The following is a 14,328-nucleotide window of genomic DNA, read 5'->3' as shown; positions in this document are numbered from 1 at the left end:
AACATCCAAAGTGTAACATTGGGGGCAATAAGTAAATATCAGGTCAATAGCAGACATGGGAGAAAATCACCAATTCATGAAGGTTCAAACTTTTAGCTTGAGCAAAAGATTTTTTTTTTCACGGAAATCATGAAATGGACATAATTTTCCAAAATATTCAATATCTTAATAGATAATTTGTTGGTGATTTTTGTCCCTTCTGGAAAATGGCATAAAATAGAGACAAATAGATATGTGATGCGTATCACCGGGCCAGGTAAAAAACGGTTTGTGGAGAATAAGTCATCCTACAACTTGCGATGCACGTAAAGCCTGGTGCAGCAATTAACATCGAAAACAAAGTTAAATTATACATCATGTACTAACTAACTTGCTCATTTTGAGACAATTTTACCAAAAAAGAATCCTAATAACAAGGGCCCATTGGGCCTGAATCGCTTAACTGCTATCAAGTGATCCTTATCATACATTAATATAACTGAGAACAAGTGTATCAGAGACATATATAAGATACCAGGGCCTCACGGTTATTTGAAAAGGTGTCTTAGGATATTTATATTTTATAATTTAATGAACATGGGTCAAGGTCAATTCTTTTCACAAACTTTGTCCATCTTTATCCAAAGAACCTTTCTGGCAATTATCTTGCTTCTAGGACTTTTGGTTATTAAGAAGAAGTTGTTTATATGAAAAAGTTGATGTCAGACGGACGACAGACACCGTGCCACGGCATAGGCTCACTTGGCCCTCGGGCCAGATGAGCTAAAAAAATAAACTAAAATATGCTTAAAGAGTACCAGCAGGTTTAATAGTCTGATGCCTAGCTTGCAGGAAGAAGGTTAGAGCATTATTATCATAATGGCTTTAGTGTAGATTTAGAAAGATAAATCATTTAATGTATTTATAATGATTTTGACCTATTTTCTTTACATATGGTGGTGCTTGTGTAGTTCCCGTGACATTTGTGAAGTTATAGACTACTGTTGATATCCCCACCCCTCCCCACTGGTTCAAATTTCTGTCAGTTACCTGAAAGTCAAAATAAAAGAGGGATTTGTTTTTTAAAGGAAATTATGAACAAAAAATATTTTTCTAATAACATCTGAAGTTAAATCAAATGTACAAGCTTCTTCCTGCAGACTCGCCTTGGGAAAATCTCTCTTTAGCTTAACCAGTGGTTGGAATTCACTAGCGGGGGCACTGAAATACAGTAAACTGTTTTATCACGAAGTCAGGTGGGTGAAAAAAACTCTGAGATATCCCGAACTTTTAATGTAACTTTTGAGATATCCCAAACATTTGCTGTTACTAAGTTTATTTCATATTAAGAATACTTTTTTGGAACTAAATTTTAACTTTGAGATAAGCAGGGACTTTGTGTTATCAGAGTCAGAGATAACTAGAACTGTCGCCAGGATGGCTGACTAATACCCCCGCAACCTGCACGAGTCAATGGTGAATTGGAACTCTTAATCAAAGGCTAACTAAGATAACCCAGTAATATAGTGGCCAGTTGCCAGAGCAACCATAATTTTGGGGAAAAGAAAGTGACATGCACATCTAGACATAGTCCTCTATATTTGTGTGAAGTTTCATTGAAATCGGCCCTTCGGTTTAGGAGGAGTTGTCCGGACAAACTTAAAGTTATGGTTCTTATCGGAAAACATGTTTATTGTGACCAGTTGCCATAGCAACCATAATTTTGAGAAAAAGAAAGTGGCATGCACATCTACACATGGTCCTCTATATTTGTGTGAAGTTTCATTGAAATCGGCCCTTCGGTTTAGGAGGAGTTGTCCGGACAAACTTAAAGTTATTGGTGTAATCAATTTGTTACATTAGTTATTATTGTGAAGGAATTTCTTTTTGTGATTCTATAATAGAAAATAAAATTCCCTGAATATAATCTTTACAGTATACTGGACAATAACGTTTATCATAGGACTGCCTTATATACATGTACACTGCATCACACATACTCATCTAACACATTTACATAATCTATCAAACTTCATGGCACAGAAATAGGAATGGCTTGTAAAAACTCAACATTTCAATATTGATAACTGTTGATTAGAACATATTAGTTGTGATTGCTTGCATCACATATTAAAGATTGCATTGATGATTTATGAAGTAACTTTAGTTCATTATATTGTAACACTAAGTACTTCTGCTCCCGTATCGTCCCGAAAGGCTAACAGTTGTACTTCTACATACTGTAATACTGTACATGTACTCCTGTATCATACTGAAAGGCCAACACTTGTACTTCTACATACTGTAATACTGTACATGTACTCCAGTATCATACTTAAAGGCTAACAGTGGTACTTCTATATACTGTAATACTGTACATGTACTTCTGTATCCTACTGAAAGTCTAACAGTTGTACTTCTACATACTGTACATGTACTCCAGTATCATACTTAAAGGCTAACAGTGGTACTTCTATATACTGTAATACTGTACATGTACTTCTGTATCCTACTGAAAGGCTAACAGTGGTACTTCTATATACTGTAATACTGTACATGTACTCCAGCATCATACTGAAAGGCTAACAGTGGTACTTCTATATACTGTAATACTGTACATGTACTTCTGTATCGTACTGAAAGGCTAACACTTGTACTTCTACATACTGTAATACTGTACATGTACTTCTGTATCGTACTGAAAGTCTAACACTTGTACTTCTACATACTGTACATGTACTTCTGTATCGTACTGAAAGGCCAACACTTGTACTTCTACATACTGTACATGTACTTCTGTATCGTACTGAAAGTCTAACACTTGTACTTCTACATACTGTACATGTACTTCTGTATCGTACTGAAAGGCTAACAATTGTACTTCTACATACTGTAATACTGTACATGTACTCCTGTATCATACTGAAAGGCATTAAAGGATTAAGCTGATTTTAAGATACAAAATAGTTAATTTAAGATTAATACATATCCAGAATTAATTTGTCACTAACTTTACAGTTAAAACTAAATATACTCTTTACCTTCTACAAAACATACACAAGCAAATAGTTGCAAATAGATTAATTTGTTATAGATACCCTTTCAGTAAATTCAGATATTTTACCATTTTATAACTGTTTTGTCTAAAAAAGGTAGATCTAAAACTAGTTTATACAAATCGATCAGGACCAGAGAAAATAGTTTGTTATATTGAATTTTTTTACAAGGTTTTAAAATGTATACGGATTAGCCAAATAAGGGACACTGGTTTATTTTGTAATAAGCAGAATATTACCACCACTGTTTTAACACAGAATATTACCACTGTTTTAACACAGAATAATACCACTGTTTTAACACTGAATATCACCATTGTTTTAACACAGAATAATACCACTGTTTTAACACTGAATATTACCATTGTTTTAACACAGAATAATACCACTGTTTTAACACAGAATAATACCACTGTTTTAACACTGAATATTACCACTGTTTTAACACTGAATATTACCACTGTTTTATCACAGAATATTACCACTGTTTTAACACAGAATATTACCACTGTTTTAACACTGAATATCACCACTGTTTTAACACAGAATATTACCACTGTTTTAACACAGAATATTACCACCACTGTTTTAACACAGAATAATACCACTGTTTTAACACAGACTATTACCACTGTTTTAACACTGAATATTACCACTGTTTTAACACTGAATATTACCACTGTTTTAACACAGAATAATACCACTGTTTTAACACAGAATATCACCATTGTTTTAACACAGAATAATACCACTGTTTTAACACAGAATAATACCACTGTTTTAACACTGAATATTACCACTGTTTTAACACAGAATATCACCATTGTTTTAACACAGAATAATACCACTGTTTTAACACTGAATATTACCACTGTTTTAACACAGAATAATACCACTGTTTTAACACTGAATATTACCACTGTTTTAACACAGAATAATACCACTGTTTTAACACAGAATAATACCACTGTTTTAACACAGAATAATACCACTGTTTTAACACTGAATATTACCACTGTTTTAACACAGAATATTACAACTGTTTTAATACAGAATATCACCACTGTTTTAACACAGAATATCACCACTGTTTTAATACAGAATAATACCACTGTTTTAACACTGAATATTACCACTGTTTTAACACAGAATAATACCACTGTTTTAACACTGAATATTACCACTGTTTTAACACAGAATAATACCACTGTTTTAACACAGAATAATACCACTGTTTTAACACAGAATATCACCACTGTTTTAACACTGAATAATACCACTGTTTTAACACTGAATATTACCACTGTTTTAACACAGAATATTACCACTGTTTTAACACAGAATATTACCACTGTTTTAACACAGAATATTACCACTGTTTTAAAACTGAATATCACCAGTTTTAACACAGAATATTACCACTGTTTTAACACAGAATAATACCACTGTTTTAACACAGAATTATACCACTGTTTTAACACAGAATAATACCACTGTTTTAACACAGAATAATACCACTGTTTTAACACTGAATATTACCACTGTTTTAACACAGAATATTACCACTGTTTTAACACAGAATATTACCACTGTTTTAACACAGAATTATACCACTGTTTTAACACAGAATAATACCACTGTTTTAACACAGAATAATACCACTGTTTAACACTGAATATCACCACTGTTTTAACACTGAATATTACCACTGTTTTAACACAGAATAATACCACTGTTTTAACACAGAATATTACCATTGTTTTAATACAGAATAATACCACTGTTTTCACACAGAATATCACGACTGTTTTAACACAGAATATTACCACTGTTTTAACACAGAATAATACCACTGTTTAAAACAAATTGAGAGACACATTGGAGACAAAAAGGAATTGAACTGCATCATATTCCTGTTTTGTCCTTATAGCACTCGTCACTAATGCTAGAGGCCTGAATCGTGGAAATCTTGACAGGAATTTACACTTAGGAAACTCAAAATAGATCTAAAATTTAAAATATCTAGAGGAATGTGCATGAATCCTACAAATGTATGTACACATCTTATGGAACAATATATAAAATACTAATAGTGTTTAAGCCCATTGGGTCAACACATGACCTCTTACTCAAAGTAAGGGACAGGCTTATTACAGGTCAGAGAAACCACAATTGTTGGGATTTCTAATTGATTGCAATAAGGATGTGCTTATTATCAACATAAACTTTGAGATAAATTCAGTATCATACAGATGATAACAGTTTAACAAAAATTGCACACAATATATTAATTATCTTCCTTTAAAGCTTGACACTCGGTAACAACTCAATTAACTTAATACATTGAACCTTAAAAAGAAAATATTTACATCTAAATAAATAAGATAGGATCCGTGGAATGATGCAAAATATCATATACTTTGTTACTATATAAAAAAGTCAGGAAATATGATAATGAAATACTAAATATTCAACAAATGTCTAATCTCGTTAAATGTCTCATCCCAATAAACGTCTCATCCCAATAAAATGGATTGACTCAAATATTAACATATCCCTAACTTCGTCCTGCAGTCCTCAATTAAGTTCGTTGTTGGTTCATAATAACTTATTAATACAAAGTCAGAGCCATAAGCATGCAAGCTGTCTTGTTCTACCTTTAGCACATGCCAGCTGTCTTGTTCTACCTTTAGCACATGCCAGCTGTCTTGTTCTACCTTTAGCACATGCCAGCTGTCTTGTTCTACCTTTAGCACATGCCAGCTGTCTTGTTCTACCTTTAGCACATGCCAGCTGTCTTGTTCTACCTTTAGCACATGCCAGCTGTCTTGTTCTACCTTTAGCACATGCCAGCTGTCTTGTTCTACCTTTAGCACATGCCAGCTGTCTTGTTCTACCTCTAGCACATGCCAGCTGTCTTGTTCTACCTCTAGCACATGCCAGCTGTCTTGTTCTACCTTTAGCACATGCCAGCTGTCTTGTTCTACCTTTAGCACATGCCAGCTGTCTTGTTCTACCTCTAGCACATGCCAGCTGTCTTGTTCTACCTCTAGCACATGCCAGCTGTCTTTTTTCTGCCCATAACACATTCCATCTGGTTTTTCCTACCAATAACACATCAAGCTGTCTTTTTCTGTCCACATCACATACAAGCTGTCTTTTCTGCCCATATGACATACCAGCTGCCATTTTCTGTCCATAGCACATGCCAGCTGTCATTTTCTGTCTACATCACATGCCAGCTGTCATTTTCTGTCCATAGCACATGCCAGCAGTCATTTTCTGTCTACATCACATGCAAGCTGTCATTTCTTTCCAGAGCACATGCCAGCTGTCTTTGTTCTGCCCATAGCACATTCCATCTGGCTTTTCCTACCAATTGCACATTCCATCTGGCTTTTCCTACCCGTAGCACATTCCATCTGGCTTTTCCTACCCGTAGCACATTCCATCTGGCTTTTCCTACCCATAGCACATGCAAGCTCTCCTTTTCTGTCCATAACACATGCCAACTGTCATTTTCTACCTTTAGCCCAAGACAGCTGTCTTTTCTACCTCATGCATATACGAGACAGAGTTATCTATTCCCTAACAAAAACGGGATGCCCCTATAAAGTATGTATAACAGGTGTATACAATATTATATTGTATAATATAACAATACTATATACAACAAACATCAATCAAAGATTATATAACAGAGAATATAACTTACCGGAAACAACAAAATACTTCTACCTCAGTATCACATAGCTAAAAACAAAGAAATTCCCGAGAGAAAAAAGATGTATGTATTTTGTGTAACAGAAGGATAGTTTGATCCTGCTAGGGTATGCCATCCATTAGGACAATTCAGTACTGTCCTAGACTACTAGACTTGATCCTACCAGAGTATAACAACATCCATAAGGACAATTAAGTACTCTCCCAGAGTACTAGATTTGATCCTACCAGGGTATAACCTCCATTAGGACAATTTGGTATTTTCCTACACTACTAGTTTTGACACGAGGATAAAACGTCCAGTGTATTACACCTCAGTGGGCCTTTAGATGTATCCACCAATTCACTTTAGTTGTCCAGCTGCTACTGCTAGCTTCCTGGAACTTCTGAAGGAAACGGGCTCTGGCCTCGTCTTCGGAGAGATGGAGGGCCAGGGTCTCTTTCAAATATTCAACATCATTCACGGTTGTCAACTGGGGAATCCCTGCCATGATCATCATCATAAATAGTCGGATGAGGAGCGAGCCCTTCCGACGGATTATAAGGTAAGCTTCTTCACAAGTGCTCCTGAACCTGTTAATAAAACATACATTTACATGATCACAAAATGTTCACATGTCAAACGTTAACTTTCTCATATTTTGTGAATAGACTTTGGTATATTACACAGTATTTTATTATTCTTTTTACCTGTGATGTTTCCGCAATGTTTCAGTGACAACACTCTGTCACCTTCATCAGACAAACTGGAACAAAAACTAATGTCTCTCCTACTATGCATTGATTTGTTTTGCACTCCTTTGACCTTTGATCATTAGGGCTTCAACTTTTTGGAAGTTATGAACCTGAACAAGTTATTGTAAAAAAACAGAAGAAGAAGAAGGACAACAACAACACCCAGTACAAATGCAAGTGAAGTGTATTCACACTGTGGTTTGCAATCAAATAAACGGTCGTGTAATTACTTCACACAAGTCTGCAAACTGTTTCAATTACCACTGTGACATCACGGTACTTAAGATTATAGCACAGACAAAAAGACTTGTTAATTTAAACGTAATCTGATAATCTGACTATTATCACCTCAGTGTCAATACATCTTATTGGTGATTTGTCTGATGAAGATGACAGTAGTCACCAACACTGGTTGTGATACAGCAAAGTTTGGTTTTATTTTGTTTAACATCCTATTAACAGCCAGGGTCATTTAAGGACATGCCAGGTTTTGTAGGCGGAGGTTAGCCAGAGTACCCTGAGAAAAACCACCGGCCTACGGTCAGTACCATGAAACTGCCCCACGTGGGCTTCTGTTAACAAACTCAGCCACTGCAGCAAAGTATATTCAATTAAATCATTATCAACCTGAAGAACATGTTTCACCGGTTCTCAGCCTTTACCTTGACTTTTATGCTATTGATAACACAGTACAGTGAAACCTCACTAAACAACCAAAATTCCTTAACTTTAAATTTTCCATAGAAAAGTATCAAAAATTGAAGGATAGATCCTTTACTAAGATTTTTACGGGGTCCTTAAATTCAATAATGTTTTAAACACCTTCCTCTTCTGAAGAGAGATTCTTTTTTATCAAATGTACTTTTGTGTATCTATACTTACTTGATATAGTTTTCCATCATTGATTCTCCTTTAGTGATGATGTAGTCAAAGTGTTCTGTTAGAATGAACGGAACTCGTTCTCTCTTTACACCAAATTTACTTTTGAAGTTACCAAGGAAATGTCCAAAGTCAATGTGGAATAGCTGCAAAAAAATAATTACCAGGTAAGTAAATAACAATATGTTGGTTCAATTTGTTGTCTACAAGACTTTTGGTTAGGTTTGGTTTACTTTGTTTAACGTCCTATTAACAGTCAGTGTTATTTAATGACCTGCCTGGGTTTTGGGAGGTGGAGGAAAGCCGAAGAAACCACCAACCTACGGTCAGCACCTGGCAACATCCCCACATGGGTTTCGAACTCGCAGGTGAAGGGCTAGTAATAAAGTGTCAGGACACCTTAACCACTCGGCCAGTGCGGATCCAAGTATACAAGACCTATTGATCATGACACATCATATAATATACAACAAGAGGCCCAGAGAGCTTGCATTGCTTACCTGGTTAAGTGATTATGGCAAGACACTCCTATTTAAGTTATTTTATACATCAAATACTTCCTAAGTTTGGGATATGACACACTTTTATTATGTATTGCATGCGCAGTCAAAATTTTTCCTTTTTTCATTTAGATTTCTGGTTACAGCTGGGAGCGATAAACCCAGCAAACAATATTATCATAACAAAATATTTGTCAGTAAAAAGATACAAAAATTTGACCTTCACCTTTGAACCTAATGACATTGACCTTTGACCTTGATTTGTGACCTCAGTATGTATTTGTGTTAACTAAACATCTTGACCAAATTTCATGTAAAAGAGAATACTCATGATCCCAGCTTATTGCAGCAATATTATGACATATTGGTTTTCTGCTTTGGGTAGTTCTTGTTTTTTTGGTTTTTTTTTCTAGTTTGCAGTACCACTTCTGCACACAGATTTTGAAAGTAAAGTTTCTGGCACGAAAGTTGCAATATTACAGCATTATATATAGCAGCTTTAAAAACATTGGTGCCAGAATGGTGCTAAAATGTACAGCAATATAGCCATTATATAAGTTTTCTATAAGGGAAGACATTTGAAGAAATCAGGGTTATTTCTCACTGCCTTTTGTCTCATTTTGGGAAGAAAATTTGTAAATTGGGAAAGATTTTTTCAGGAGTAAAACTGCAAGTTTTAGGTATTGGCTAAAATGTGAGATAATTTCAATTGGAAATGGAGCCCATTTCACAAAAGCCCTCAGATAGCCCTGGATAGTGTTTAAGGATGGAGGGATGACAGACAGATGCCACAGCATGGCATTAGCTTACCTTGGTCCTTCAGGTTATAATCCACAATACAGGTAGAACCTACTGGTATTGGTAGTCTAATGATATTAGTGACTAAAGAAGAAATTTATGTGCGACAAAAAATTAGCTGATTTTCATAAATTACCTGGCCAGACTCCTTCAACATGATGTTGTCATTGTGTCTGTCGCCGATGCCGAGTATGTAGGTGGCGACACTGTAGCCAGCACATGACAAGGTGAACTCATTCACTGCTTTTATGAGACTTAAAAAAAAAGGTAGACAATAAAATTAAAGTGTACGGTGACTTGCATACACAACCCCACCATAAATTCGTTCAAGCATTCACGAGACATCTTATACATCAGCCTTTTATTTTAAAAGTGGTCAAGTGTGACCTTTGACCTTTAACCTTGACTGACGACCCCAAAAATCTAATCAAGTGTAGCATTTCTATTTGTGCTGTTTTTTGCATAAATATTAATTAAATCTGTCCAATGCTTTTGATTGACACTTGTATGGCAGTGTATGTGAATGTTTTTATTTGTGTTATCAGGCTTATGAAATATATATGATATGCAACATGAAAAATATCCGTTATATATCCAAACAGTGTGTATAGTTGATTAGTAATTTTCCCATTATATTTCTGTAACCATGACTCAATTCTTTCCATATAAAGTGTTAAGTGTTAATTCAAAATGTTAAACATTTATCATAGAAGTGCTAAACTCACTTTTCTTCCAGTGGATTTTTCTTTTTGAGCCAGTCAAACAATGCTGTCTTGTTGAAGGCAGATTTTTGGCCGGTGCCTTGTATCTTGGCGATGGTGGCGGAGTTCTGTACTACTTCGATCATACCCTCATTTAAACCAGTCGCCACACATTGGTACGGGTTCATCCTGGGTACACAAGTGCCATTCATTATCAAATGTGGTATCTATCTGGCAGCAAACCCATGCCTAATAAACCCTGGCCCATACTACTATTTCTGTTTATTAATTCAATGCTTGTTAGGGTGTATCCCTGACATATAAAGAGGGTGACATGAATGTTTATGTCACCCAGATTGCATTTATATTGACAATAACCAGGTTTCATTTATATTGACAATAAATACTAACAAGTGTTAAATTGTTATATTTACATTAAATAATAATATCATATTTAGCTCTGTCTTTCACCCATTTCCCTGTATGTTCATATGAAAGAATAGCGTCTTGAAAGCAAAGTGATTTCTGTGATTGATTCCCAAGCCCTCCAGATGTTATATAATATATTTACCTGAGATCCTCTGCCCTCCAGATGTTATATAATATATTTACCTGAGATCCTCTGCCCTCCAGATGTTATATAATATATTTACCCAAGATCCTCTACCCTCCAGGTGTTATATATATTTACCTGAGATCCTTTACCCTCCAGGTGTTATATATATTTACCTGAGATCCTCTGCCCTCCAGGTGTTATATATATTTACCTGAGATCCTTTACCCTCCAGGTGTTATATATATTTACCTGAGATCCTCTGCCCTCCAGGTGTTATATATATTTACCTGAGATCCTCTGCCCTCCAGGTGTTATATATATTTACCTGAGATCCTCTGCCCTCCAGATGTTATATAATATATTTACCTGAGATCCTCTGCCCTCCAGGTGTTATATATATTTACCTGAGATCCTCTGCCCTCCAGGTGTTATATATATTTACCTGAGATCCTCTGCCCTCCAGGTGTTATATATATTTACCCGAGATCCTCTGCCCTCCAGGTGTTATATATATTTACTTGAGATCCTCTACCCTCCAGGTGTTATATATATTTACCTGAGATCCTCTACCCTCCAGGTGTTATATATATTTACCTGAGATCCTCTACCCTCCAGGTGTTATATATATTTACCTGAGATCCTCTACCCTCCAGGTGTTATATATATTTACCTGAGATCCTCTACCCTCCAGGTGTTATATATATTTACCTGAGATCGAGACCATCTGCCCTCCAGGTGTTATATAATATCTTTACCTGAGATCCTCTACCTTCTAGGTGTTATATATATTTACCTGAGATCCTCTACCCTCCAGGTGTTATATATATTTACCTGAGATCCTCTACCCTCCAGGTGTTATATATATTTACCTGAGATCGAGACCATCTGCCCTCCAGATGTCGTCCATGATTGTAAACATTTGTAATGTTAGCATATCTTGTCTGAGATCTGTAACAGATTTTTTTTTAATTCAGGCATGCAGCTTGTATACAATGTAGAAAGAGTGTAAAAATATCTTGAAACAATATGCCACATTTAAATTGTTACAGATTACAAAGACTATGGCTTATTAACAAGTATCTCTAGTTATCAACAAGTATTCCTGGTTATCAACAAGTATCCCTGGTTATTAACAAGTATCCCTGGTTATCAACAAGTATCCCTGGTTATCAACAAGTATCCCTGGTTATCAACAAGTATCTCTAGTTATCAACAAGTAACCCTGGTTATCAACAAGTATCTCTAGTTATCAACAAGTATCCCTGGTTATTAACAAGTATCCCTGGTTATCAACAAGTATCCCTGGTTATTAACAAGTATCCCTGGTTATCAACAAGTATCCCTAGTTATTAACAAGTATCCCTTGTTATCAACAAGTATCCCTGGTTATCAACAAGTATCCCTGGTTATTAACAAGTATCCCTGGTTATCAACAAGTATCTCTAGTTATCAACAAGTATCCCTGGTTATTAACAAGTATCCCTGGTTATCAACAAGTATCCCTGGTTATCAACAAGTATCCCTGGTTATCAACAAGTATCCCTGGTTATCAACAAGTATCTCTAGTTATTAACAAGTATCCCTGGTTATTAACAAGTATCCCTGGTTATTAACAAGTATCCCTGGTTAACAACAAGTATCCCTGGTTATCAACAAGTATCCCTGGTTATTAACAAGTATCCCTGGTTATTAACAAGTATCTCTAGTTATTAACAAGTATCTCTAGTTATTAACAAGTATCCCTGGTTATTAACAAGTATCCCTGGTTATTAACAAGTATCCCTGGTTATTAACAAGTATCCCTGGTTAACAGTCTTACTGTTAATACATCTTAATGTTCTAACTATAAAGATTGCTCTCCAAAACATTAGAAACCAAAAATAACTGACTGTGTAATTTTATTTTATCTTTAATTACAACTTACAACCCATAAGTTAACTTGGTCTATTTTGAGACTTGAAATTTGATTTGGATATATTTTTTTTTCATCTTAAAAAGAACTCAGAGATTTCTAGTTTTCTTTGACAAGCAAAAAGTACAGAAATGACAGTTTAAGGTCAACTGTCAAAATATTAGTCTGCATTTTCATCCAAATAACATATTAAGTGTGTTTAGATAAACATCTTTCCAAATCATATCTATACCAAGCTATTAACCATTATAATTCCTACTAGTAGCGAAATAATTCAAAAAAAGAAAGACAAAAAAAACAAAAAAAGATATCCAGAAACCAGAAACAAGCATACTGGGTATTGCTCCCTATTTGCATATGTTAAAAATAGTAAGTGACCTTGAAATTGACCCTAAAACCCTGAAACTCAGTTATCTGAGATATTATGTTCCTTAATCATTGTGTGAAGTTTGATAAAAAAAATCCCTCCAGAAGTGAAGCTGTTGGAGTGCTGACAAACATCGACATTATGTACATACATACAAGAAGGAGCAAGAGGAAACTATTATAATAAAGTTCCCCCAGTTTCACCGGTAGGGACTAATGAGGAACAGTTACACAGCTGTATGTTTTGAGAGAATCCTTATCTTATAGTTATACCCTGTCATCACAACTGTTACTTACCGTCCCCATTCTTGTACATGATGAGAATGTCCTGGCCCCTCTCATCAGTGTTTGTCCAGTGTAGCCACAGAGGCTTCTTCTTAGAATCCATAACTTTAAACTTCTCATGTCTGAAGGAAAAATGTATTGACTAGTCATTACACTAAACTGATGAGTGACAGGGCGGAGTTATAATTATTAATAATTATAATATAATGGTCATATAATGTAGACAGATATTGACCAAACTTTGCACCAAAAATGACAACTCGCTTAATTCGAACACTTGGATAACTCGAAGTTTTTTTGTGGTCCCGTCGACTTCCAGTTAACGAAGTTCCACTGTATTCTGAAAGGATCCTTCAACAAAATCTATCATTTACATGTACATGTATATCATAACAATTCTCATTTCTCATGTCTGAAAAAAAAAATCTCACAGGATTTTCCATAAAATCGAATCCATAATAATATCTCAGGTTTGAAGAAACTAACTTCCTGACAGGGTCCTTTTACAAAATCTCCCTCTCGTACTCAAAACATTATACTTCTGAACCCCCGCCAAAATACATCAGAGGCGACAGAACAATCCAAGCTAACTTGGGTAGCCGACCTTGTGAGAGGGGTATACAGATCTGTTAGTGGTTGTGCACCAGTAGACCTGATTTAGACTTACCTGAGGTAGCCGACCTTGAAGAGAGGGGTGAGAGGGGTATACAGATCTGTTAGTGGTTGTGCACCAGTAGACCTGATTTAGGCTTACCTGAGGTAGCCGACCTTGTGAGAGGGGTATACAGATCTGTTAGTGGTTGTGCACCAGTAGACCTGATTTAGACTTACCTGAGGT

At 35.5% G+C, this 14,328-nt stretch overlaps 1 protein-coding gene across 1 annotated transcript in view; it reads right to left on the bottom strand.

The window, feature by feature from the left end:
* Nucleotides 1-1,806: 1,806 nt before the first annotated feature.
* LOC117344680 (phosphatidylinositol 4,5-bisphosphate 3-kinase catalytic subunit beta isoform-like) overlaps nt 1,807-14,328 on the bottom strand; it is a 55,052-nt gene continuing 42,530 nt past the window's right edge. Inside the window, exons 16-22 of the mRNA XM_033907508.1 lie at nt 14,158-14,229; nt 13,503-13,612; nt 11,797-11,875; nt 10,396-10,560; nt 9,807-9,924; nt 8,376-8,518; nt 1,807-7,331 (exon numbers count right to left, since the gene is read on the bottom strand). Of these exons, the coding sequence (XP_033763399.1) occupies nt 7,073-7,331; nt 8,376-8,518; nt 9,807-9,924; nt 10,396-10,560; nt 11,797-11,875; nt 13,503-13,612; nt 14,158-14,229 (946 nt within the window). The 3' untranslated portion in view covers nt 1,807-7,072. The remainder of the gene's footprint in view (nt 7,332-8,375; nt 8,519-9,806; nt 9,925-10,395; nt 10,561-11,796; nt 11,876-13,502; nt 13,613-14,157; nt 14,230-14,328) is intronic.

The sequence above is a fragment of the Pecten maximus genome, chromosome 16, assembly GCF_902652985.1.
Source record: "Pecten maximus chromosome 16, xPecMax1.1, whole genome shotgun sequence".
Lineage (NCBI taxonomy): Eukaryota > Metazoa > Mollusca > Bivalvia > Pectinida > Pectinidae > Pecten > Pecten maximus.
The sequence above is the reverse complement of the archived record's forward strand: the minus strand, read 5'-3'. Positions and strand labels throughout refer to the sequence as shown.